The 24,060-nt window shown below is 31.3% G+C and overlaps 1 protein-coding gene across 1 annotated transcript; it reads right to left on the bottom strand.

Moving 5' to 3' along the window:
• Window positions 1–15,893: 15,893 nt before the first annotated feature.
• On the bottom strand, window positions 15,894–23,273 carry LOC120086975. The gene is made up of 13 exons (XM_039043809.1): window positions 23,113–23,273; window positions 22,623–22,738; window positions 22,476–22,537; window positions 22,124–22,174; window positions 21,998–22,024; window positions 21,503–21,607; window positions 21,220–21,327; window positions 20,979–21,050; window positions 20,522–20,572; window positions 18,247–18,309; window positions 18,039–18,163; window positions 17,040–17,241; window positions 15,894–16,899 (listed from the first exon to the last, which is right to left on the bottom strand). The coding sequence occupies exons 2-13, from the start codon at window positions 22,720–22,722 to the stop codon at window positions 16,201–16,203; spliced, it is 1,665 nt and encodes a 554-aa protein (XP_038899737.1). The 5' UTR covers window positions 22,723–22,738; window positions 23,113–23,273; the 3' UTR covers window positions 15,894–16,200.
• Window positions 23,274–24,060: the final 787 nt, after the last annotated feature.

Raw genomic sequence — 24,060 nt, 5'->3', positions numbered from 1 at the left:
TTTTATTTTTAAAATTTGGCTAAGAATTTGTACTTATAAAATGCAAAATATAGATGAAATAGATTTAATTTTAAAAAATAAAAATAAAAAACAAAATGTCTACTAAACGGGATCTTAAATTTCGTGATTTATAGAAATTTTGTCAATATATCTATAAAATTAAAATGTCGATACCGATGTTTTAATCATTTTCTATAATATGTGTTGGCGACCATAAGATTTATGGTTGAAATCTTTTTACCTTGTTGAAAAAAAAAGCAAAAAGAAAATCATCAAGAATATTTTTTTTAGATGGATAATATAAATTTGATGGGAATTACACCATGGTGATGTTAGTGATGGAAAAATTTTCATTGTGATTGGTTCATCTCCATAGTGATGAAGAAGATGTTAACTGAGAACCAATAAGGAGATGAAACATGAACGGGTAGGAAAAATGGATGGTGGGCGGGAGACAGTAGAGGGAGTGACAGCGGCAGCCGATGTGTGGCGGTGCGGCAGGCGGTGCAGGGCGGGCAGTTGCATGGCGTCAACTGTCAGAAATGCATGCGTCCGCCATAGCCAGTAACAATTTTATCCAGAGCGACACCTAATTTGAATATGTGCCCATATCTTTGACTGCACCATCATCATCTTATGTGCCCATTATTTCTCACTATTCCCCCCTTCCATTTTCCCATATTTCAATGTCATTTTCTATTTGGCCTTTTCCATCTCCCTCTAATATTCCCTTTTATCTATATTCATGTAGCATCATACACAACATATATGACTTATTTTTTCATAAGGTTTTCATGGACAATATAAATGCTACGTGTAGGACAATGAATCTCTCCCCAATTTTCACATTAATTCTTATGCCATAAAGTAAAAAAAAAAATCCATTGACAAAATATATATATATATATATAACCTCATATATCTTATAAAGATTGTGACCCTCAACAAACCTCATTGAAATGGTACCTCTCTTTAGATTTACCATTCTCGAGTTAGATAATTTTTCTTGTTTATAGTCGAAAATACTTGTTTAAGTTTCATGACTCTATATCATATTAAGTAAACATGAATATTTCATCAAAAGGATAACTCACTTATCTTATAAAAAAATGGTGAGGTCTCTTTATCTTTGAGATGTAATCGCACACCCAACAATATTTTTACGTTAAACATACATCCTCTCAAAATAGTGATCTATTCATCCCACTCTCATCAGATCGAGCATACCCAACCACCAGTGTGTCGATAAATTAAAACTCAATCATCGGTAAAAAGGTAGGTTGTAGGGGTATAATTAAAACCAAGGAACCCTATGGTTGATGGGGGTATGTTGGGTTAGTTAAAATTGTGAGACAGAATTAGAATATAAAGTAAGTATAGATTTAGATGATTTTATTTTGGGTATCTGTAAAAGGAGAGAAGGGTAGACAATAGTTGAGAGAAAGAGGAACAAAAATATAGGTCTCACATCACATGTTCTAGAGAAATGAAAAAATTCCCACTTCACTCGTTGGTCCCTGAGTGTGTGTGTGTGAATCTTAAAGGAAAAAGGGAAAAATAATGGAGAGAAGAAGCCCTAACCACAGAATATGGAAAGTTTTAGGACCACAAATAGAATGATTCTTCATAAAGAAAGAAAAGCCAATAATAATAATAATTGATATATATATATATATATATATGTGTGTGTGTGTGTGTGTGTGGCCATTATCGTCATCATCATATTGATTCTAGTGGGTGGGGATCCTTTGGGTTTCCTCTAAACCCAACCCAAAGCCATATACTTTTGATTTAATTTTATTATTATTTTGTGTGGGCATATATTGGCCCCCCACGTTCTGGACTCGCATGGCCTGTACCCTGTAGCCGAAAGTGCATGCGGGCAGAGTTATCAAAATGCCCCCATATATATTGCCAACTCTGCCTCCATTTAGGGTTACCAAATTAGTTGCCTTTCCCATTTTGCCCCCCCCCACCCTTCTTTTATTTCTCATTTAATGTTGCTCATATATATAATCTTCATTTTCCTACCTTGTATAATTCATTAGATAAGACACTAGTTATCATTTTACGTTACTTGTCGTGGTATCCATTGCCTTGAAATTTCAGCATGATCTTAGTGTGAACCGTTAATGTCAGTTGCTCTCTAAGATTAATACAAAACCCTCCTCGACCGTGTACTCTAAGAGAGAGAGAGTTAGAACCAAAAAATGTAGAAGAAGAAAGATGATCGTTCCTATGGTTTAGATATGGCTTCTAGTTTCTGAAGAGGAAAAACAAAACCGTCCCATATTTGGAGGAAATGAATTTTTTCCAAATCTGAAATTATTCTAATGAGGTGCATGCTCGAGGTGGGTGTTGTGTTAACCTTGGAAGTAACTACCATTAACGATTTGCACGATATCGTGTTGAATTTTCTTTCACTGCAGTAGATTCCATGATACAATGCTTTCGATCTGGAATTGTCGACACCTGACATTTTAAAGATCGATTGTTCAATCCCTTGGTCTAACTGATTTACTAAGTTTAAATCATATAGAGAGATCGGATTATAAATTTTCAAATCATAGGGATTAAATTGAAACTAAAATAAAACCATGATCTAAAACGACTTAATTATGAGGGCGCTAAGGATCAATCTAAAACAAATCAATTATGTATCATTTTTGGATAAGGACATGATGAGGACACTAAAGATATGTCAATCTAGTTGAGATGTTTTCATGCGCCTCCTGATCCCACAATCTCTAGCACTTCTTTTCAAGAGAAAAAGAAAAACTTAATTAATTTCTCATTTAAAGTGGGTATATAATCTTTCTTTTCGAAAACTAGCTATTCACTAATTGACTAAAAAACGTAAGTTGAAGAGGAAATAACATAATAGAGATCATTTGAATATATGATCATCTACTCTTATATCATATTAAATCACTAATTAATTAAAAAAATCTTAAAAGTGATGGAGAAAGATAAAAGAAAAAAAACCTCAAATTGAAACTAGAAGTTTTAAAAGGATTAAATTGAAGTAAGATAAAACGGTGGACTAAAACGGCTTAATAGATGCTCTTTGTCCATTTGTCCCTTTTTACTTAGCTTAGCCTCCATTATTAATTGCTAATTCAAAGTGGGTATAATCTTTTTTTTTCCCCGAAAATAAATTTAAAAAAATGTGTCCTTTATTATTATTTGTTTGAGAAGTTGGCTGTTGGGGAAGAATAATCATGATATGTGTCTCTACGCAAGCATTCTCTCATTTCCCACTATCCAAAAACGGAAATCCTACCATGAAAACTTCACACACACTTTCCCCTTTCGGAAAATCAACCCCCTCTTCTTAATTTCTCCAAATTCTAAAAATCCATACCAAAAAAATTTGTAAATTTTCATTATATTTGAAAAAAAAAAAAAAAAAAAACGGCTTCTCTCAATCCATCAATGATAATGTAAAAAGTGGGCTTGGTTGATTCATTATGAGTTGTGGAGTCCACTTTTACATATTGTTACTGGGTATGGTAATTATAATCAATCTGCTACATTTATTATTACTTTTACCTTTACCGTTGGAGTCAAGTAGTAACTATAATAGTAAAATATGACATATTCATAATTCTATCAATGAATCTCATTTCGATTACATTAAGGTCTAAAATCAATTTATGAAATGAAGTTAAATGAGCCAAGTGTCATAATATTTTGGAAATGAAGTGAAATTATTATTATTATTTTTAAAGGGCATCTCTGCAAAAATGTACCACGCAGTCGCATGCATTTGCTGCAAAAATTTAAAATAAAAAAATAAAAAAAATAGTCAACGATTCTTTGCTTTATGAGGTGATTGGATTAATAAATTGTAAAGCATATATACTTTAGCGCCGTTGCGTGGCCTTCTCCCTTCTGTTTAAATCTTATTGGTTCATTCATTGCATCTTCCTTTCTTTTACTTTTCTTTTCATTTTCTTAATCCTTCTTTAAAGCTAATTGCTTCTTACTTTTTTAACTTAATACGCACTTTAATCCCCACATTTAATCTCAATTATGTGATCGGTGGGCATCAAATGTTATCTTCTTTACTTTACCATCATTTTTTATACTATTAATCAGCTCCCCCAATATGTAATTATGCATTTAATATCACTATATTCATTTCTTTTTATTCAATTCAGTATTAATATTAATTTAGTACACCATCCTAATCAACATACCAACCTTCCTTTTCACATATATATATACCTTAATTGACTTGTATTGTATTCTTTCATGTTGGAGGTTCAAATCTTCATACTCCGTTATTATTGTATTTGGAAAAACATGCTTAATTTTGCGACTCAATTAAACTTAGAACCATTTTAATGGGTTAAAATCAACAACGAATAAGCATTTCATCATTTTAAAATAAGTTCATTGTTATTAAAAGAGAAACTTATTCATCTATATCTATACTATATTGAAAAAGATTATAAGGGAGAATTTTCTCATTCCCTTTTTGCCCTTATATATTTTAAAAATTCCCTTCTTGCCCTCATAACTAATTAGGTGGCCCTTCAACCAATATTGTATCTCTTAGCTTTAAACGTATTTGATGTGTTGGTTAATGTGGAAGAGTCACATCTATTTGGATTTGATGATGATGAGACACAACTCTCTTATTGAAAGTGTGTGGGTGTGTGATATACCTTTGAAAAAAAAAAAATTGATGGCCAATTAATGCATTACATTGTCGGTGCAAATTTTCAATTTCCTAAATGATCAGAGAAGAAGTAAAATCTTTCAAGAAATTATGTAGACTAAAAACGAGGCTTTGAAAATTTATAAACTCATTTTAGAGGTATTGTTATCTATCTTATGACTAAATTCGTAATGTGCTTTAAGAAGTTTTTTAAGGTGAAAAGTTTACCTTGAAGATGTTCTTTTGTTAGAAAAGGAAAAAGAAATAGAAGAATTAAGATGAGATTTAAGTTTAGTAGAAAAATGGATGTAGTGTTTCATCTCATGACTCATGAGTCACATGTTCCTTCCCAACAACCATTTTTTCTATTCCCACTAGAGTAACAAAGAAAAGAGTAACATATCTATAAATATCTAGAGAAAGAGAGTATTGAACCGACCTATGATGGTACGATTTTGGCTAATTATCGATGACTTCAAAGTTCAATCATACTCTTATGTTTATTTTGCTTTGTTGGAAGATGTTCATATAAAAGAAATTTTTAGATGTTAAGTAGATATGGAGAGAGGAGTAGAAAAATTTAGGAAAATATTCCCTAAAAATAGTTTAATATTTTTTAATTTAAAAATCTCAACCAACTATTTTTTTCCTCTTTTTTCTTAATCTAATTTCATTATATTCATTCTCCTATATTTAATTTTTTTAATACTTTTTTTAATTAAATACTTATTGAATTATTTTTAGAAAATGTCAATATATGTAGTTCTTATATAAATTTTTATTTCTTTTTTTTTATAAGCCGTATACAACAATTACTCATAATATAAGGTAAGATATTATGTCATATTTATTTATATGAGTTAATATATAATTTTTAGTTTAATTACATTATCTTTATGTATTTTCACTAAACTCATCTATTTTTTTTTTAATTTTTTTTCCATTTCGATCCCTTTTCCCTTCCCAACGACCATTTCTTCTATCCCACTAGAATGACAAAGAGAAGAGTAACGTATTTGCAAATACTTAGTGAAAGAGAGTATTGAACCGACCTTTGGTGCAATTTTGGCCCATTATAGATGATTTCAAAGTTTAATCGGGTTTTATGTTTATTTTATTTTGTTAGAAGATGTTCGTATAAAACAATTTAATGTTTTTTAATTTGAAAATCCTAACTAATGAATTTTTTCCTCTCTTTTCATAATCTAATTTCATTATATTTATTCTTCGTTCATTCTTATGATGGATATTTAATTTGTTTAATACTTTTTTCAACTGCATACTTATTAAATTATTTTAAAGAAATGTCAATGTCCGTAATTCTTATATAAAGTATTTATTTATTTTTCTCTGTAAGCCAGTTTATTAGAAGAAATCACACAACAATCACTCAAGAAGTAGTATATTCTATTATGTCACATTTATTTATTCGAGTTACTATATAAGTTTTAGTTTAATTACATCATCTTTATGTATTTTCACTAAACTCATCTATCTTTTCATTTTGATCTCTTTTTCCTTTCAAATTTAATGTCAAATATTTACCATTTATACTTAATGAAATATATATTAATTCACAATTTACCTTTCACCATGCAATTTATATTATAGAGATTTTCAACTACGTCCAACACATTTTATATTCATTTTTTTAATTTTTCTTCTTTTACAATTTGTGAGGTAGGAGAATTGATCATCTAACTTTGAGACAGATCATACAAATGTATGTCATTCAGTATTCAAATTTCACCTATTTTTTCATTATTTTGTAAAATCAAGTTAAATATTTACTATTTAAATAATGGATAAATATTCAGTAAAATTTATATTTTAAAAAATTTTGGCCATATGCATCGCATGAGATTTTTACCTAGTTGTTTTAAATTTCAAAATTACTGAAAATATTTTCAAATATAACAAAAAATCACAGTATATCAATAGACATTGATAGATCAGTGTAATCAGTGATAGGTGATAATATTCTATCAGTATCTATCAATGTCTATCACTGATAGACAGTAATATTTTGTTATACTTGTAAATATTTTGATTAATTTTTCTATACTTTAAAACAACCCTTATTATAAATATTATAAGTTCATAGATGTTCATACTTAGTATCCTAAAAGAACGAGTGTCTTATCAATTATCTTTCATTGCCCCATCTGTCCTAAAAAACACATGTTTTATCTCCTATTGCTCCATGGGGATATGATGAAGGCGCTAAGTTCGTGTCGACCTAGTTGATATGTTTCGGTACGCCTCCTGACGTTGTTTTCCCAGTAGTCTTTTAAAACACGTATCTTAGTGCATATTATTCATATGTATTTTGAGTATACATCCTTAGTGTCCAAATAATTTCATACTCTACTTACCAAATTGTCTATAGATAGTGATATTCAGTGGTTTTATTTTATGGTATGTAATATTGAGGAAAATTTTCAAAGAAAATGCTTAATTTTTCATCTACTTTTAATTGTCTGTAATTTCCTATTTTCACTTTTTTTTTCCTAATATTATTTTATTTTATTTATTTATTATAGTTATCATAATTTCTTGATTTTTGTGTTTTCATGGTGCGTCATATTGGTCTTCAATTTTACAACAAAAATCTTTTTGTTATTTATATTAGATACTCATTATTTTGATTATGTTTCATAGATTTTTCTAAATTTCAATTTGAACATATAAAATGTCGATGGAAATATTGATATTTCGATAAAAATTTACAATCTAATTAAAAGTATTTTTAGAATATAAAAAATGAGTTAAGAATACCTACTTGAAAAGTTTGTGTGTATATATATATAACAGTTTTATATATTTCGAACTCATTAGTGATTAATCTATACTCCTTCTTTGTAGTCAAATTGAATCTCCAAAATTATGATATTGATTAAAAAAAAACCTAAACACATTAAAATGATTTTTTAAAATATCAAGTCGTTTGAATTTTGACGTTGGATTCCATAAAATAATGGAGTAGATTGAATTGGAAATCATTGAAACATGAGAAAGAAAATTGAAACTTTTAAAATGTCAAAGAAAAAAATTAAAAATTTTAAGTATATTTTTCCAATAATATATTGATATCTAAAAGCCATTTCTAGTTATAAACACTTTAAAGAACCTCTGAAGAAACACTTAATAAACATTTTTTACTGGAAATAATTAGAGCAAGAGAGTGTTCCATTAGAAATTACATTATAATGCTACTCATAAAAACTATTCTCAAACAAAATTTTGATATCTTAAATCAAACAATGCATGCCAAACCATTTTAATCAGCCTAAATAAATATGTTGAAAAACTAATTACAAAAAAAATTCAAAGTTAGATGTAAGAAAGGGCCACCAAATTAAGAGCATATTCAGCTTCTTAAGATATTCAAAACCTTCATCGATCAAATTTAACTCACATTTATGATATTGTATTCTAAACATAAAATAGAAGTAAGGGAAGGATTTAATCAAGGAAAAAATTGGTATAATTAACATAACTCTTTGATGAAAATATGAGAAGCCAAATAGGGTGTTGTAATGTTATTCATCGGTAAAATCATATTTTGTTTCTAGGGTACGTAGAAGTGTTATTTGTTTGGAAAATCATATTAAAAAAACATAGTTTAAAAGAATTAGAGTGAAAATTCGAGCTTTGACCGATGTGAACAATATCGTCGTAAGAGGATCATTGTCCCTAACAAACCTATTAGCCGAAAGTATATGAAACGATGTTATATCTTTGGTGGCCTGTGGAACACAAAGTCCTTATTTTGTAATTATAATATCTCTACTATTGCACCAAACTGGAGTATCTTTCTTTAGCTCTCTCTCGCTTCGTTTTTGGCTTGAGCTTCTCTCTAGTTCTCAATGTACATATTGATTTTCATCCTTTTCGAATGATTGCAGTGCTACTTATTTGGGGGTATGATGAGGGTGTTAAGAAGGTGTTAACCTAGTTGAGATGTCTCGATGCACCTACTGATCTTATTCTCTTTTAGTATCTTGTTCAAAAAATATTAGTCGAGAATATATATCTTAACCATTTGAATCTATATGCGTTAATTAACTTATAATTATTACATAAAAGCCAATTCGTCTCAATTTCATTGAGAGATCTCTTCCTTTCATGTAAAAGTTATCTTGTGAACATCCAGATCTTATTGACCCAATTATTTGTCTTCCCACATTGACAATTTGTTCTCTAAATACGGGAAAATTTTAGGTACTAATATACTACCTTCCTTCATTGCTTGTCATGATAATAGTACTTAAGAATAATGTGGGGTCTACAAAAAAATTTATAATGACTTAATATATCGTTTAATGGCATATCAATCTATGAATAAAAGAAGTAATTACTATCGTAGTACAGTAAAATTTTCCAAAAAATTAAGTCAATTTTCAACCTTTTATTAAATTATAACTCAAACTTAAACAAAGCTTGCAATTTTAAAGTTTAATTAAGCTTAATTTATAAATGTTACAAATTTTTCATTTGAAATAAGATTTCGTTCTAAGTATTGGTTAAAATGTACTTTCATTTAAATGAAGAGACGGTAGAAGTTTTATTAAAGTTTTTAATATGGTCAATTTATGCCTAATCAAATTAAAATTATTCAAAACTCGAAGAGTTGAGGAAGATGTTGGAACTGTTTTTTTATTAAATTTAGTGGGTTAGCAAAAACTAAACATTGAAGTCTCGTTTGATAACTATTTTTTTTTTTTTTTTGAAAATTAAGTCTATGGACATTATTTTCACCTCCAAATTTCTTCTTTTGTGTTATCTACTTTTCATTAATGGTTTAAAAAACCAAACCCAAATTTTGCAACTAAAAAAAGTAGCTTTTAAAAAATTATTTTTTGAATTTGATTAAGAATTCAACTATTGTACTTAAGAAAGATGCAAATTATTGTAAGAAACGTGGATAAAATAGACCTAATTTTAAAAAACAAAAAAAAATTCAAATGGTTACAATACGAACCGGAATAAAATTGCAATACTCATCTAAATCTAGGGTTCAAATTATCTGATGAAATTGAAGGTTTATAATGAAAATTAATGCAACTTAACTATTTTAAGGTTTAAAATTTTATTTTATTTTTTTTCTTTTTAAGAAGAAACAAAACAAGAAAGGAATAGTGAGTATATAAACTGAGTTTTTTTTTTTAAAAAAAAAAAAAAAAAAAAAATCACTTATATGTGAAGTGCACAATAGAATTGGTGTTAAAAATTACTTTTGGTCCCTAAACATTTCAATCAAAATAAAAGGGATAGGGAAGAAAAAAGTCATCCTTTATAACAAGAGTAAGAACATCTCCCAAGATTTCCGAATTGGAAGAGACAAAAATGACCAGAAAACTTTCCTACAACATAAAATAGTCCTATGACTTTAGTACGTAGCAAGTGAGTATTTGTACTTCAAAATATACAAAAATTTAATCCTTATCATGAAAATTATTGTTATTATGCAAGGAAATTTCTTAAATGAATAAGCTTCTTTTTTTTTTTTTTTTTTTTTTGAAAAGGGTATGAAATGGATTAGCAAGTGCACGGGAACATCTCCACTAGATGGAGACCTTCCTAGCACCCTCATCTTCTCCCATATATATATATATAATAAAGCACCAAAAGATACAAAAGAGTTCGGAGAAGGCTCTAGAGATAAGTCCAAACAGAGAATTAAGAATTACCAAAAGTACTAAGGTTTAGAGCAAATATCCTCCCAAAGTTGAGTATAGCTTTTGTTGCTGTTCTTAAACATCCGATTATTTTTTTCTATCCAAATGGTCCATAAGATAACATCCCCCATGTTGAAAATGATAGTTTTTTGTTGGTATTTGGCTTAATCGAGCAAAGATTTTTTAGAAAATCAATGATAGAATTGCTTCTATTGTTCCATCCTACCAAATTAGACATAGAATCCCAGAATCTCTTAGCCCAGTTGCACTAAACAAAAAGGTGGTTTATATTCTCAGCCTAATTGTTGCATAGAGAGCACCAATTCGGACTGAACACATGATTTGGGAGCTTCTTTTGGAGGATATCCATAGTGTTAATACTCTGATGAGTAAAGTCTAGAGGAAGAACTTGCATTTTTTTTGGAATTTTTGCTTTCTATAAATTTTTATATAGTCTGACTTCAAGTGGAGAGTTTTCCTTGTTTGCTTGGTTGCATGAAGCAATCTTAATAGATGAAGTTTTAAACGTCCCATTCTTGTCAAGTTTCCATATGGGTTTATTCGGGCCACCATTACTTTGTGGATTTGTGAGATTGATTTTTACTCTGTTCCATTGTTCAGTTTCTCTATCACAGAGTAGTCTTCTAGGTTGTATATCCCAATTTCTGGCTTCACTACTGTTCTAGGCTTCTTTTATAGTGCCCTTAGTAATTTATGAAAGGGCAAACAGTCTCGAGAAATTTTTTGCCAAAGAACTTGAATCAACCCAATAGCCTCTACAGAAAGAGACTTTTTTCCCGTTGTTGATCTTCCACTTAATGTTAGTTGGAATTTCTCCATATTTGTTTTGGCATATTTGGCAAGGATGAGCCTTTTCCAAAGGGGAAAGTCTTTTGCATAAAAACGCCATAACCATTTACAAAGTAGAGCAAAATTTGTGTCTCCCAATTATCAATTTTGAGGCCTCCTTTATAATATGTTTATATAATCTATAAAGTCTTAATCACTAAGTAATAACAAGTGTTATATTGTTACAAATTTGAAAGCATGAGAACTAAATGGTTAAATACTAAAGTACCAAGATTAAATTATAGAAAATACTTGGGTGCAGTCCATGCACCACCTGTTGTACCCAATTAAAAATTGACATCTATCACTAAAAAAACTGATTAATTTTTTTTGTGTGCGTATATGTAGGAATTGGAAGTATGGTACTTAGTTGCAGTCAAGATACACCTAAGTATTGCTCCTAAATTATTACAAATATAAATGTATAGAAATTAAGTTGCTACATACCAAGTATAGAAAGATTTAAAGTACATATACTAAATCGTAACAAAATTGAAATTGTAGACTAAAGTGTATGTTTGAGAGCGATTTTGAAATGGTTAAAATCACTTCTATCATATTTAAAATCACTTTGAAACACATCTTTAATCACTAAAAATCAATTTATATCTAACTTTATGCTTTTAAATATAATTTTTATATCATTAAAATCAATTTTAAATCATTAAAAACATGTTGATAATGATTTTAACCATTAAAGTTTTTTGTCCAATAATATTGAATCATCACCACACTCTCTCAAATGAAAAGCAACACATATTGGGATCAGGAAGCATGGGAGAGATTAGATGCACTGTAAAATGTAGGGGAAAAAAAAGGAGAAGAGAGATTGTATACAAATTTATATTTACAAGAATGCATTGGTAACAGTAATCAAATAAATGGGACAGTAGGAATCCTTGTTTGCATACACACACACATTATTATAGATCACAAAAAATTTAAAATATATATATATTAGATTATTTATATATATATATATATATATATTATATATATATATATATATATATATTATCTTTGTTTTTCTCCATACTTTTTTCTCTGTGAATTGACAATAAAATATTAGAAGACACCCAATAAAAGATGAACACATTTATTCCATACATTGTGCAACCTTCCCATTTGATCTTTTTATTTTATTTTATTATTTTGCTTCTTCTTTTTGAATTCTATATAAACCCCACAGTACTTCTCCCTCTTCACACAACAACTCTCCCACACCCCTCTATTTGTTCCAATTTAGTGCAACAGCTTTTGGCTTTTGGGGCCATTTCCCCCTTTTTTTAAAAACAAAAATTGGGTTTTTTTTTTTTTTTTTTCTTTTTCCTTTGAGAAGATGATCAGTTGAAGGTCATTTGAGGTCATTTTACCAATATTTTTTAAAAAAATGAATGAAATTTAGGGTAAGGAAAGGAAGGTGACAGAAGAGAGTGAGCACACAAGGTACTTTCTTGCATGTTAGGGTTCATGCTTGAAGCTTTATGTGCTTACTCTCTATCTGTCACCCACCACCATCTCTCTTAATTCTCTCCTTTTTTTTTTTATTTGGGTAATTTTATTTTTTTAAAATTCAATTCATTTTTACCTATTCTCTTTATTAAATTTCTTGTTTTTTATCAAATGGGTTTACTAAAGTTTTGATCTTTTTTGTACTAATTAACAGCTTTATGTCTTTGAAGCTGTAAGGTTAATAGACAATTTTTATTGTTTCTTTTTTTCTTTATTCATGAGATCTACTAATTTAATTACTCAATCTTACAGATTTTGCCCTAGCTAGGCTTGTGGAATTCTTTGAGATGGGACAAGCTCTCTCATTGCAGGTCCAAAGATCCAATCTTTTTCCTTTGTGGGAATCAAAATCAAAGGATTATTATTTCATCAATCAATCACATGTGGGGTTTCTTAATGTAAATTTAACCTAGTTGATGTAACATGCAGCTGATTTTCTTTTTTATGGGTATTAAAAAATTTCTGCATTTTTGTTGTTCTTTGATTTGATCTTTTCCTTTTTCTCTTTAGGTTAGCTTCTTATTTCTATGTTATTGGATGTAATTAAACTACTTTAATTTCCCCTTCTTCAATATATATATGCTAATTTAATTCTTGTTGGGGTTTTGAAGATGATATATTCTGAGAAAGAAACAACATGAATTTATTGATTTGATTGATCTACAAATCATAGTTGAGAATTTTGGGCCTATTTCGATAACTCGATAATCAAAACACTTCAATTTCTAATCAAATATTTTTTTTTAAAAAAAAATAGGTTTGAAAACTTAGGTTTTGGAAGTTGACGACAAGATATCCGAAAGTAGTGTTTGTAAGGTTAGAAAAAAAAAATCAAATAGTTATTAAATAAGATTTTAGTTCTTCGAGTTGAATCTTTCTCAATACTAAGAGGATTGGAGTTAAAAGATGAATATGATTGTATGTTTGCAACTTTAATTTATTAATTAGAATTAACAAAATGAATATTTAAAATACCTGATGTTATATTCTATAGAAAATAAATGGTCTGAAATTTGATGGATTAGATAGTGAATAAGTATATATACTTGTTATTGCAGTTTCAATTTGCTTTGAGCAAACACACAAATCAGTACATATATGTAAGAATGTCTTTGAAACACAGTTCATGAGATATCCTATGTAATCCAACAAGACATGAATTTTTTATAATTAGCTAATTTTTTCTCTTCTGATTGGGCTCATAATTTATTGTGATTTATTACAATAAAACAGGTTTTCATTACTCTAAAAAACTGTCATAAACACATTTCTTGACTTATTTTTTCATCTTTGAATCTTCGTACATCAATAACACATTTAAAATCTGTCCTTATTGGATGATTCATGGCTTTTCGATAAATAAAGCATTTGAGTTAAATTTAGTATATCTAGTAATATTGAAGCAATCTTTGCCTCACTCTAAAAAAAAACTAGGGTTTTTTTTGTGTAAGAGGTAAAATAATTGTTAGATCAAGTACTGTTTTATTAACTATATAATACTTAAGAAAAGAGAAGTCCTACAGCTCCTTAGTTATGCTCTTCACATGTAATGTAATTGTATGAGTTTAATTTTATTGTTATTATTAGAATATGTTTGAAACTTCTTCTCAAGTTAAAGGATGTACGATTCTGAAAAAAAAATGTTAATGTTCTGCTATACAGTTGTTTTAAAATAATATAAATCAAAATTAAAGTAAGAACTTTGTTTCAAAAAGTTGAGAGTTATGAAGAGAATTGAATGAAGCCATTATTTTGTAAGAGATTCATATGTTTCATAGAGGAAGCTAGAAAGATATATCAGGAAAAAAAAATTAAACAAAAACATCAGCTTCTAGAGATAACTTGCTTGACAGAAGTATGGACTGATGCAAATAATTGATGTTTGATCCAATCTCTGCTGGAGATTTTTTATTTTCGTAATATATATATTATAGGAGGAAGAGATTTGAACTTTCAACCTCTTGATTCTTTTTGAAATAAATATATGAGGTAGGATGGATCAGTAGATACACCAGGACGTCTCGACTAGGTTGACATAATACCCTAACACTTTCATCATACCTGGGATATCAAAAGATATCTTGATATAAAAAAAACTGTACAATCCGAGAGATGGAGCCGAGCTCAATGTTAGATAATACAAAAACAAAGAGAAGTGGCCATAGAAAAGCCTTCCTGTTCAAAGCAATACTAGAGATATCATAATATACCAGAGAACTTTTAACTCACGGTTGCAAGTACACGTTTTATGTTAATTGAAATACGCTAATATTATTGTTAGTCTTTTTCTTTATACCCTTCCATTCTATACAAGTTGGATTTCTTTTCCTCCTTAATTACTTTCCTCAAATGTGGTTTTCTTCAAAATTTTGAATGAAATTTTTTTTCATTCTTAGTTCAAGTTCAAAAACACCAAACTTTAGTGATGTCGTCATAATTCATTGTTTTTCCTATGCATCCATTTGGATTTGAATTTCTAATTTAGTAAAATAACTCATTCGGAGAGGATTAACAAAAATTTAAGTGAAGTAAATAAAGTTTCTAATAACTATTTTATTTCTTGTTTTTGTTTTTTAAAAATTAAGTCAATTTCATCCACATTTCTTATCATGATTTGCATCTTTCTTAAGTACAATGGTTGAATTATGAGCTAATTTTCAAAAACAAAATAGTTACCAAACGAGACCTAAAAAAGTATACGTTTTCTACCCATGAAAAAAAATTGTTTTTCAGTAGAGTTGAGTTATATTGTGTAAATATTTTGTTAGAAAGTTTTTGTTTATTAAATGAAACCCTAAGTTTTTGTTTGCCATTGGTTTATATTTATTATATTACTATGCTCTATCCACTGTTACTGGTAAAACAAAACTAGAGAATTACCCTAAACCAAGAAGAAGAATCTTCCACCGTCCTATTCACTAGGGAATGAGCTACAATGTTGGGATAATACCTCACATAGGAGAAGGAAACAAATCCCAAGGTATACACAAAATCCTTGGGATCATTACGTAAACAGAGACTTTTTAATTAAAAATTACAAAGATGTTCAAAACATCGATGACTTCCAAAAACAATCGGATTCCACTAAAATGTAAAATGAAGATAAATATGTACTAGATTCATCATTACATAGGCTAAAATAAGATTAGCTCAACATTATTAAACATACATTCATTCACTTGAGGTTGAAAATTCAATCCTGAATCATCACATTCATGTACTTAAAAGGAAAAAAAAAAAAAAAAAAAATCATCAGTACATAAATGCAATGGGGTGTTTCATAAATTCCACGTCCACTCTCCCGTTTTCCTGGTACAAATAAATGCGCTCTCGTATTATGAAAGCTTAAATATCAACTCAAGTCTATCCACTGATCTTCCGGTACAAATACAATTAAATATCAAAAACTGCAGATTCGCATATTGATTCACATATTTGATTCTATGCCCTCCTTTGACGTATCAAAGAGAAGGCCGATAAGAAGTATGTTGATCAGTTATCTGGAAGGAAGTACATAATATTCAAAGCGGTACTGGGGATATCACAATCTCTATCAGCGAACCAAGAGCTTACAATGCTTTGGGATGACTTAGATGAGACTCCTGCAGTCCAAGAATCAGCCAGCCTAAAACCGAATCGATGAGCAGTTGAAACAATTGTTGGCTCGTCAACTCGACGCAGGACATGGCAAAGAATCAATGCACGTTCTGAACCCTTGCTAGATGAAATCAGCTCTTTTGCAGTAGAAAACAGTGGAAAAATAGCTTCAGGAACATACGTGACATCAGTCCCTATGATGACATCAAAACCTCCTGAGCTTAATTCTCTGATAGTTTCAATATGGATGCTATTTCCCCACTCTAGTCTCTCTGTAATTAGTTTAGTGAGGAAATGCGGCTCAAGATTTGAAGTTACGTTTTGATATAATAGGTCAAGAGCACTCGGATCTCCGTCAGTGGCAACGACGAGATTAGCAGAGCCAACAGCAACCATAGAGCAGATGCCCCCACAGCCACACCCCAGCTCTAACACCCTCTTTCCAGCACATATAGCTGGATTTGCTGCCAGGACAGAAGCCATCAACCGAGCGGATTCCCACAGCATCAAACCAGTTGATTTGCAGGTATGTTGAAACTCTCTCGAGAGAACTTTAATTTTGAAATTCCATCCTCTAACATCCACCTCAACAATCTACGAAAATCAAATGATATGACGCAAGTAGAATTTAGAATACGGTTGGCCAGACAGGTCCAAAGAAATAAATGGAAAGATCAATAATCTATATGATTTGAGGGCCATCTTAAAATTTTATCCTTGGGATAAATACACACCTCATTATCCTGAGAAGGTGGAATTCCAAACATATCAATTGCAACACCCTCAGAGAAGTCAAGTTCAAAATCATTGACAGGCAGCTCTGAACGGTTCTCCTTGGGCTTAGGCTCGGTTTTCACTTGACCAGGAAAGCCTGCCGTAAGTTTAGCTTCTGGAGTTGCAAACTCTGAAAGGCTGAACACAGCTTGGACCCATCGCCTTAAATCACAAATAGAAACAGTACAATAAGAAAATAAAATATACCTCGCCCTAAAGGCTAAATTTGTAACACAAGGAACAAAAAATAATGGGTTCGAATTGCACATTCAGCAATTTCTTTTCGTAGTCAGCAATATCTTTTCGTAGGTTAGGACATCACACATGCACCCACATCATTGACATTGAGAATGATCAAGACAATCACGATAATGAGTTTGAATTTCAATATTGCAATTCTAAGAGGTAGGTCAAATGGGCCAAAGATCTGATTTAATATATTGTGGATTTGAGCCTCCCAGACCAGCCCCCCGAATACTGAAGGGAAGAGAAGGCAAATTGCTCCATGGGATTGACTCGCAAACATAAAATCAAATTGACTAAAGCTTATAATGTTGAAGTGCTACACAGCTCTTAAAACTAATTTGAATCTGGAAAAACAATCAGAGAGTGAAAGAATTTAAGCTGCCAGAAATTAGTAAAATTACCGAGCAAAACATGCCAACGAAAAGGTAAGGACATGATAACAATTAAACTAACAACTACGATATCCAAAACCTAATGCGTGGGTCAATAATCGGCTAGCACTTTGAACCTGGCAATTCGAATTCACTTAAGTGGATATTTGACAAAACAATTAAACTAACAACTACGATATCCAAAACTGTGGACACTACAAATTAGTCATAATTTTGGTCATGTAATGGATAAGCCCTTTTCCAATCTGAGCAAAGGAAACCAACTGTAAATGAATTAATTTATTCAAGAAAAAGGTGGCAATATTTGTACAAAAATTTTACCTATTCATGATCAATTCCCTCGATCTGTTCTCGACTTGTTTGCAACATACATCAAGTTCTTTAACATCAAATCCATTTTCTTTAAACGTACTTGTAAGAAACTCATTGGAGAAGTAGAAAGCACGCTGACCAACGTAGAGGCATCTAGATTAAAAAGAGACTAAACAAAAACGCATACTACTGTAAGCATGAAACGATTGTTACTTACAGTTCCATCTCCTCGAACGTAAAAGTTCTCACTGATCTTTTGATCTTTGCAATCAAGTCGTTCCTGTAAATGAGACCCCGAGAGATTGTGCATATGTATACTTGAGAACCTTAGGGTGAAGAAATGTAAAAATCTTATATAAAGACCAACGAAAAGGTAAGGACATGATAACAGAAAAAGGGATGCTCTATCCTCTAACTACTAACGTGGAAATTGTTGAACATATAATTTGTAGCTACGCTATCATTTCAAAATTCTGCTTTGAGCATTTTGATGTAAAATGAAGAGGCCCTTTAGATAATACATAGGGGTTTGGCTTACCAACATGAGTTGAGTTGAGTTGGTATAATATACCAACTCATTGTTTGACCCACCAACTTTAAATGTTGGTGGAGTTGAGTTGGTATATTTTACCAACTCATTCCAACTCTCCCTTCTTCCAATGTTTTCAATGACTTCATTCATCGGCTATCGTCAGCGACTATCACTGCCACATTTTGGGAACCAACTCAACCACTTTGACACGGCCAACTCCGACGACCAACTCTGGGCCCCAACAACCACCTCTAACGATATTTTACCAATTCTAATGACCGCCTTCGCGCAACCAACTCCGACGACCAATTTTGAGCTCCGATAACAATTTCTGACCAACTCCAACAACCACCTCCGACGAAAACTCTGGCAATAAGTTCGACAACCACCTTCGTGTGACCAAGTCCGACGACACTTTTCAGGCTTTAGCAACCAACTCTAACGATCAATTTCAAGCTCCAACAACTGCCTCCGATGACAACTCTGATGATCAACTCTAACTACAAACTCCGGCTAAAATCATCTTCAATGATCAACTTCGACAACCGCTATTGCATGACCAACTCGATGACTAACTCTAAGCTTCGATAACCACCTCCGATGACAAACTCCGACGACCAACTTCAATATCATCTTCGTGCGACTAACTTGGAGCTCCGACAATCACCTTCAACTACAAACTTCGGCAAAAATCACCTTCAATAATCAACTTCAATAACCACCTTCGACTCATACGTTCGTGCAACCAACCTAGGGCTCCGACAACCACCTCCAACTACAAATTGGCTCATTGTTGGCCATTAATGAAAAACCTATTTTTTGTGCACGTTCAACTCATACATTCCATGACTATTAAAGTAGGTTGTAAGGTTGTTGATTATATGAATAATAGTATTTTGTTTACTTTAAATGCAATATGTAGAAATTGTAAAATATAATTTTATTTGATTGAATTCACATTTCAAATGAGTGTTTAAGAATTTGGAAATGTATTTATGCAATTGAATGGTGGAACAAAAAGTTAAGAAAAAACAAACAAAAATAAGAAATAAGAAATAAAAAAAAACCATAAAATGGATATGGGAAATTTTCACAAATAGAAAAAATGTCAAACTATTTACAGAAATAACAAAAAAAGAATGATAGACACTAATAGACTTCTATCAGCGTCTACCACTATTAGACACTGATAGACTTCTATCGACCTCTATCAAAGAAGATTAAAATTTTGCTATTTTGTGTAAATAGTTTCCCTTATTTTTCTATTTTTGAAAATCCCCCTATTTGTTTTCTAGAACATTTTTTTTAGCAAAAATTAGTGAAAAATAGAGATTTGTTCTTTGACAATCCTCCAAATTTGAAGAAATTGAAAGTTGAATTGTTTAATAAACGTGGTGACATTACATTGCTTGCTAAAATGATGGAAGAGAATAAACTAAAAAAAAATCATGATTGAGCAAAAATAGAAAGAAGAAGAAAAAAGAATAAGAAGATGATGAAGATGAAATTCATGGAGAAAAATTAAGAATTAAAAGAGTTTCTCATTTTATTTAACCATATTCCTGAAAGAAATGAAATTAGTTAATTGTTGTTCATTAAAAAAAAAAAAAAAAAAAAAGACGAACTTTAAAAAATAAAATTAAAAAATTGCAATTCATATTTAATTAAAAAGGGTAGAATTATTGAAGAAAAAAGTTTCTAAACAAAAATAGTAATCATAAAAGTAGACTATGAAGAGTTTAAAAAACTGCACCATATACCCTTGACATATGAACTCAACTCTGCACCCCAAATACAGACATATAAACTCCACAAACATATGAACTCCAGACATCATATCTCAACTCAACGTCCTAAATAGTCCCATAATGAGATAGGAAAATTGACATAAGAATCTGAGATGAATAAAAGCAGAATAGCGCACACAGAAAAAAGAGATCAAAGAAACATGATTAGAAACCTGAGCAAGGTCACCAGTTGCATAGTCACGAAACAGAACACATCCAGTTGGCTGAAAAAAAAGAAAGATAATCAAATTTCATTGGTTCATCAGCCGTTCTTAACAAGATACCATTTAGAAAAGTAAATAAATAAATAAATAAAATAATGATGATGAATGAATGAATGAATAAATCTTCTGGTGGGTATCCAAACATAGAAATTATACGAAATGGATATATCGCAATATCGAGAAGAAACTACAAGATATACAAGTAATTCGAGGTTTCTGCACCCTTCCTCTTGAAATATCTCCCAAACCCTAAGTCACTAGCCAAATGCCTAAGTTCGTCCTTGTCCACATTCTCAATTTATAATCAATCTCCATAACTACTTTCCGAACTAAAAAATTGATAATATACTCTTATAATATTCCTAATTATATCTCTAACATCTTAACAGTGCTAATGGGTTCTTACTTTCAAAACTTTTTTCGCATTTTGCAACACCAGGGACATCTTCTCTGGAGAGACTGCAGACAAAACAAAAATCTGCTTAATCAGTTAGCTACTTGAAAAAAAAATATTAGAAATGAGACTAAATTAGAAGATCAAATGACTGAAAAAATGGTAAGATAGAAAAAAATTTCAACATACTAAGCTAGTTAAATATCAACAATACGTTCAATAGAGAGATAGTAATTAATTTTCAGTAAATTACCATCATTACTACATCGATTGATGACGGAGAAATGTGGTTGCTCACGTCATCTGCAGTAAGATCACAAACAAATGCAGCAACACGGCTCTCATTGAAGTCTTTATGTGTCTGCATAAGCAAACCAATACATTTTGCCAACTTTAGCCACAATTATCAATATCAAATTCCAAAAGCTGATGAAATACTAGTTGGAATATGAAGGCTGTGAAACAGGACAGTGATGAAAATGCTAAACTTCTTAGCAAAAATTTGCTATCATAAAGTAAGAAAAATGCCATCAAACCTTGACTAAATTCACTGCTCGTGGTGAGAAATCACATGCATGAATGAAAACATTTGGGTATGTAGCAATCAAGGGAAAAACAGTGTTTCCTGCTCCACAGCCAACCTGAACCGGAGAGAAAAAAGTGGTCTAAGTACCCAGAAAGTGAAAGAACAAAGCAGTCGCTGAAACAACATCGAAAGGATATACTAATAAAGTATTTGACCTTATCTAACCTAACCCATCACGACATCTAAATTTCCTCTTTTCAATGAAGATAAATGTTAGTAAAAAAGTTGTGTAGTTATTGCTCGCCCCCATCATTGCTAAATCAGCAGGAGGTGATCAAAGGAAATCCATTCCATCATGAACAAGCTTAAGGGACGTGAGATATTATTGTGAATAATTCGAAATACTAACTAGCACCCAAAGAAAGATAATGGTAGTGTGTTTTTCATTTTAAAACATGGATAACCGGGCAACATTGAACTGAAATGACAAGATTTCACCACTTACCTCCAAAACAACTTTTCTTTCTTCTGCCTGAAGATCCACAAGATAGCAACGATTGAGTTCATTTGAGGCCTCCATAAAACAAGAAAAAAAATGCTACAACTAAACCTCGCAATGTGTTGAACTCACAAAAAAGTATTGGCCCCATTCTTTGTCCAGGTAGTGTCGGTCCTTGAAAAACTATGAAATGAAAATGGAAGTAAATACCATTGCAATGTTATAACTATGCTTATACATAGTAAAAGAACAAAATTGAAAACTATGAGTAAATTTCAATTTTATATGAAGGTGAGTGAACAACATCAGCTTTATACACAACGGAAAAGAAAATAAGCCTAACCAAATAAATCTTCCAAATACCACAAATCAATGACAGAGTATACGACTACTGGATTTATACAGTAGTTGGAGGCATTGGAGTTCAAAATGGGTGGCCAATAGTGAAGTAGTTGAGACAGATTTTAGCCAAGTAGGAACTTACTCGATCTTGATGCTTTTTATAAAAGATATCCCAGTACTTCTTAGCATCCTTTTCATACTTCTCTGTGAGAATGAAAAAGTGTTAAATGTGATATATGTGAGAGTGCATGTGCTCTTGAGAGAGAGAGAGAGAGAGAGAGAGAGAGACCTCTCCAGAAAGGAGAAACTCCAGAACTAGAGGTAGAGTATATCTGAATCTTCTGAGTAGCTGGCTGTTGCTCCACAGGCTGTTGTCCATTCAAGGCCATACTCTCTCCCTCAAAACTGCAAGAAAAAAACTTCAGAACAGTAACTTTCAGAGTATACAAAATATCTGTACATTACAATTAATTTAGTACTTCGCAGCACCTCCAAATCCAACCCAGTTCCTACAGGGTAAATAAAAAGGGACCTCAAAGCATAATTCCTCTCAAAATAACTTTCATAAAATCTTGAGCTACCATTTCCAATTACAACTACATGAGTATCGATTGAGCATTCAAGCGGGAACTAGTAAAGAATAATCCAGTGTGAACAACACAGACAAAGATGAAAAGGCCAGAATATGCTGAATCAATCAAAATCACAAGCGATAATGAGCCGATGGATGAAATACAACTTCGCAAATAATCTACCATAAGTAGAACATTGGTGTTAACCTGTTAAGCTTCAGATCGAAGAGCTGAACGAGGAGAGTTGCCGAGTCTGTTTAAGCAACAACGTCTTTGCCGCCAATATGGGCCGTCGCTTTTGTTGCACAGAGGACACGGAGCGGAACCAGGGTTTCTGCAGAGGGTTTTTTAAACTTAAAACGCAGCGTTTAAGGGCCATTGGTAACAGAAACCGACGGTTAACCGTCACTGAGCCAAGCGGGAAGGAAGGATCAAAATAGACTTTTAATATTAATATGGTTGTTTTCAAAACTTATTAGAGAAATTTTATTGTTTTGAAACTTAGAGAAATTGTTTTGGGAGTTCGAGGCTAGAAGTTGAGGGTTGAGGATTTAATGTAGAGGTCAAACGTTGAAAACTCGACAAACAAATAAAAACTTGGAAACAATATGTATATTAGGCATACATAAGTCGAAACGGAAACAATATGTATATTAGGCATACATAAGTCGAAACTTCAACCCTCGACAAGAAGATAAGTGGGTGAAGGAAATCTCGCTAATATTGTGATGAGGATCTCGCTCTAGAAGGAAATCTCGCTAATTTTTAGGTTGTCGAAGGTTGAAGTTTCGACATACATAAGTCGAAACTTCAACCCTCGATAAGGAGATAAGTGGGTAAAGGAAATCTTTGCTAATTTTGTGATAAGGATCTCGCTCTAAAAGGAAATCTCGCTAATTTTTAGGTTGTCGAAGGTTGAAGTTTCGACATACATAAGTCGAAACTTCAACCCTCGATAAGGAGATAAGTGGGTAAAAGAAATCTCGCTAATTTTGTGATGAGGATCTCCTCTAAAAGGAAATCTCGCTAATTTTGTGATGGGGATTTCGCTCTAGAAGGGAATCTTGCTAGAAATGTGGGTTGAATCTCGCTAGTAAGGTGAGCTATCGCTAGGAAGACAGTTTATTAAAGAAATGCTTGAAGATCTCACTCATG

Source organism: Benincasa hispida, chromosome 9 (assembly GCF_009727055.1).
Source record: "Benincasa hispida cultivar B227 chromosome 9, ASM972705v1, whole genome shotgun sequence".
NCBI classification, from domain to species: domain Eukaryota; kingdom Viridiplantae; phylum Streptophyta; class Magnoliopsida; order Cucurbitales; family Cucurbitaceae; genus Benincasa; species Benincasa hispida.
The sequence above is the reverse complement of the archived record's forward strand: the minus strand, read 5'-3'. Positions and strand labels throughout refer to the sequence as shown.

Bases quoted from the DNA above. Each gene is read 5' to 3' on its own strand.
- LOC120086975 (XM_039043809.1), bottom strand. From the start codon at position 22,722: ATGGCCTTGAATGGACAACAGCCTGTGGAGCAACAGCCAGCTACTCAG. The intron at 20,573-20,978 runs GTAAGAACCCAT...CTTTTTTTTCAG, and splicing joins ATGCGAAAAAAGTTTTGAAA to CCAACTGGATGTGTTCTGTT. The intron at 18,164-18,246 runs GTAAGTAACAAT...TACGTTGGTCAG, and splicing joins ACGTTCGAGGAGATGGAACT to CGTGCTTTCTACTTCTCCAA.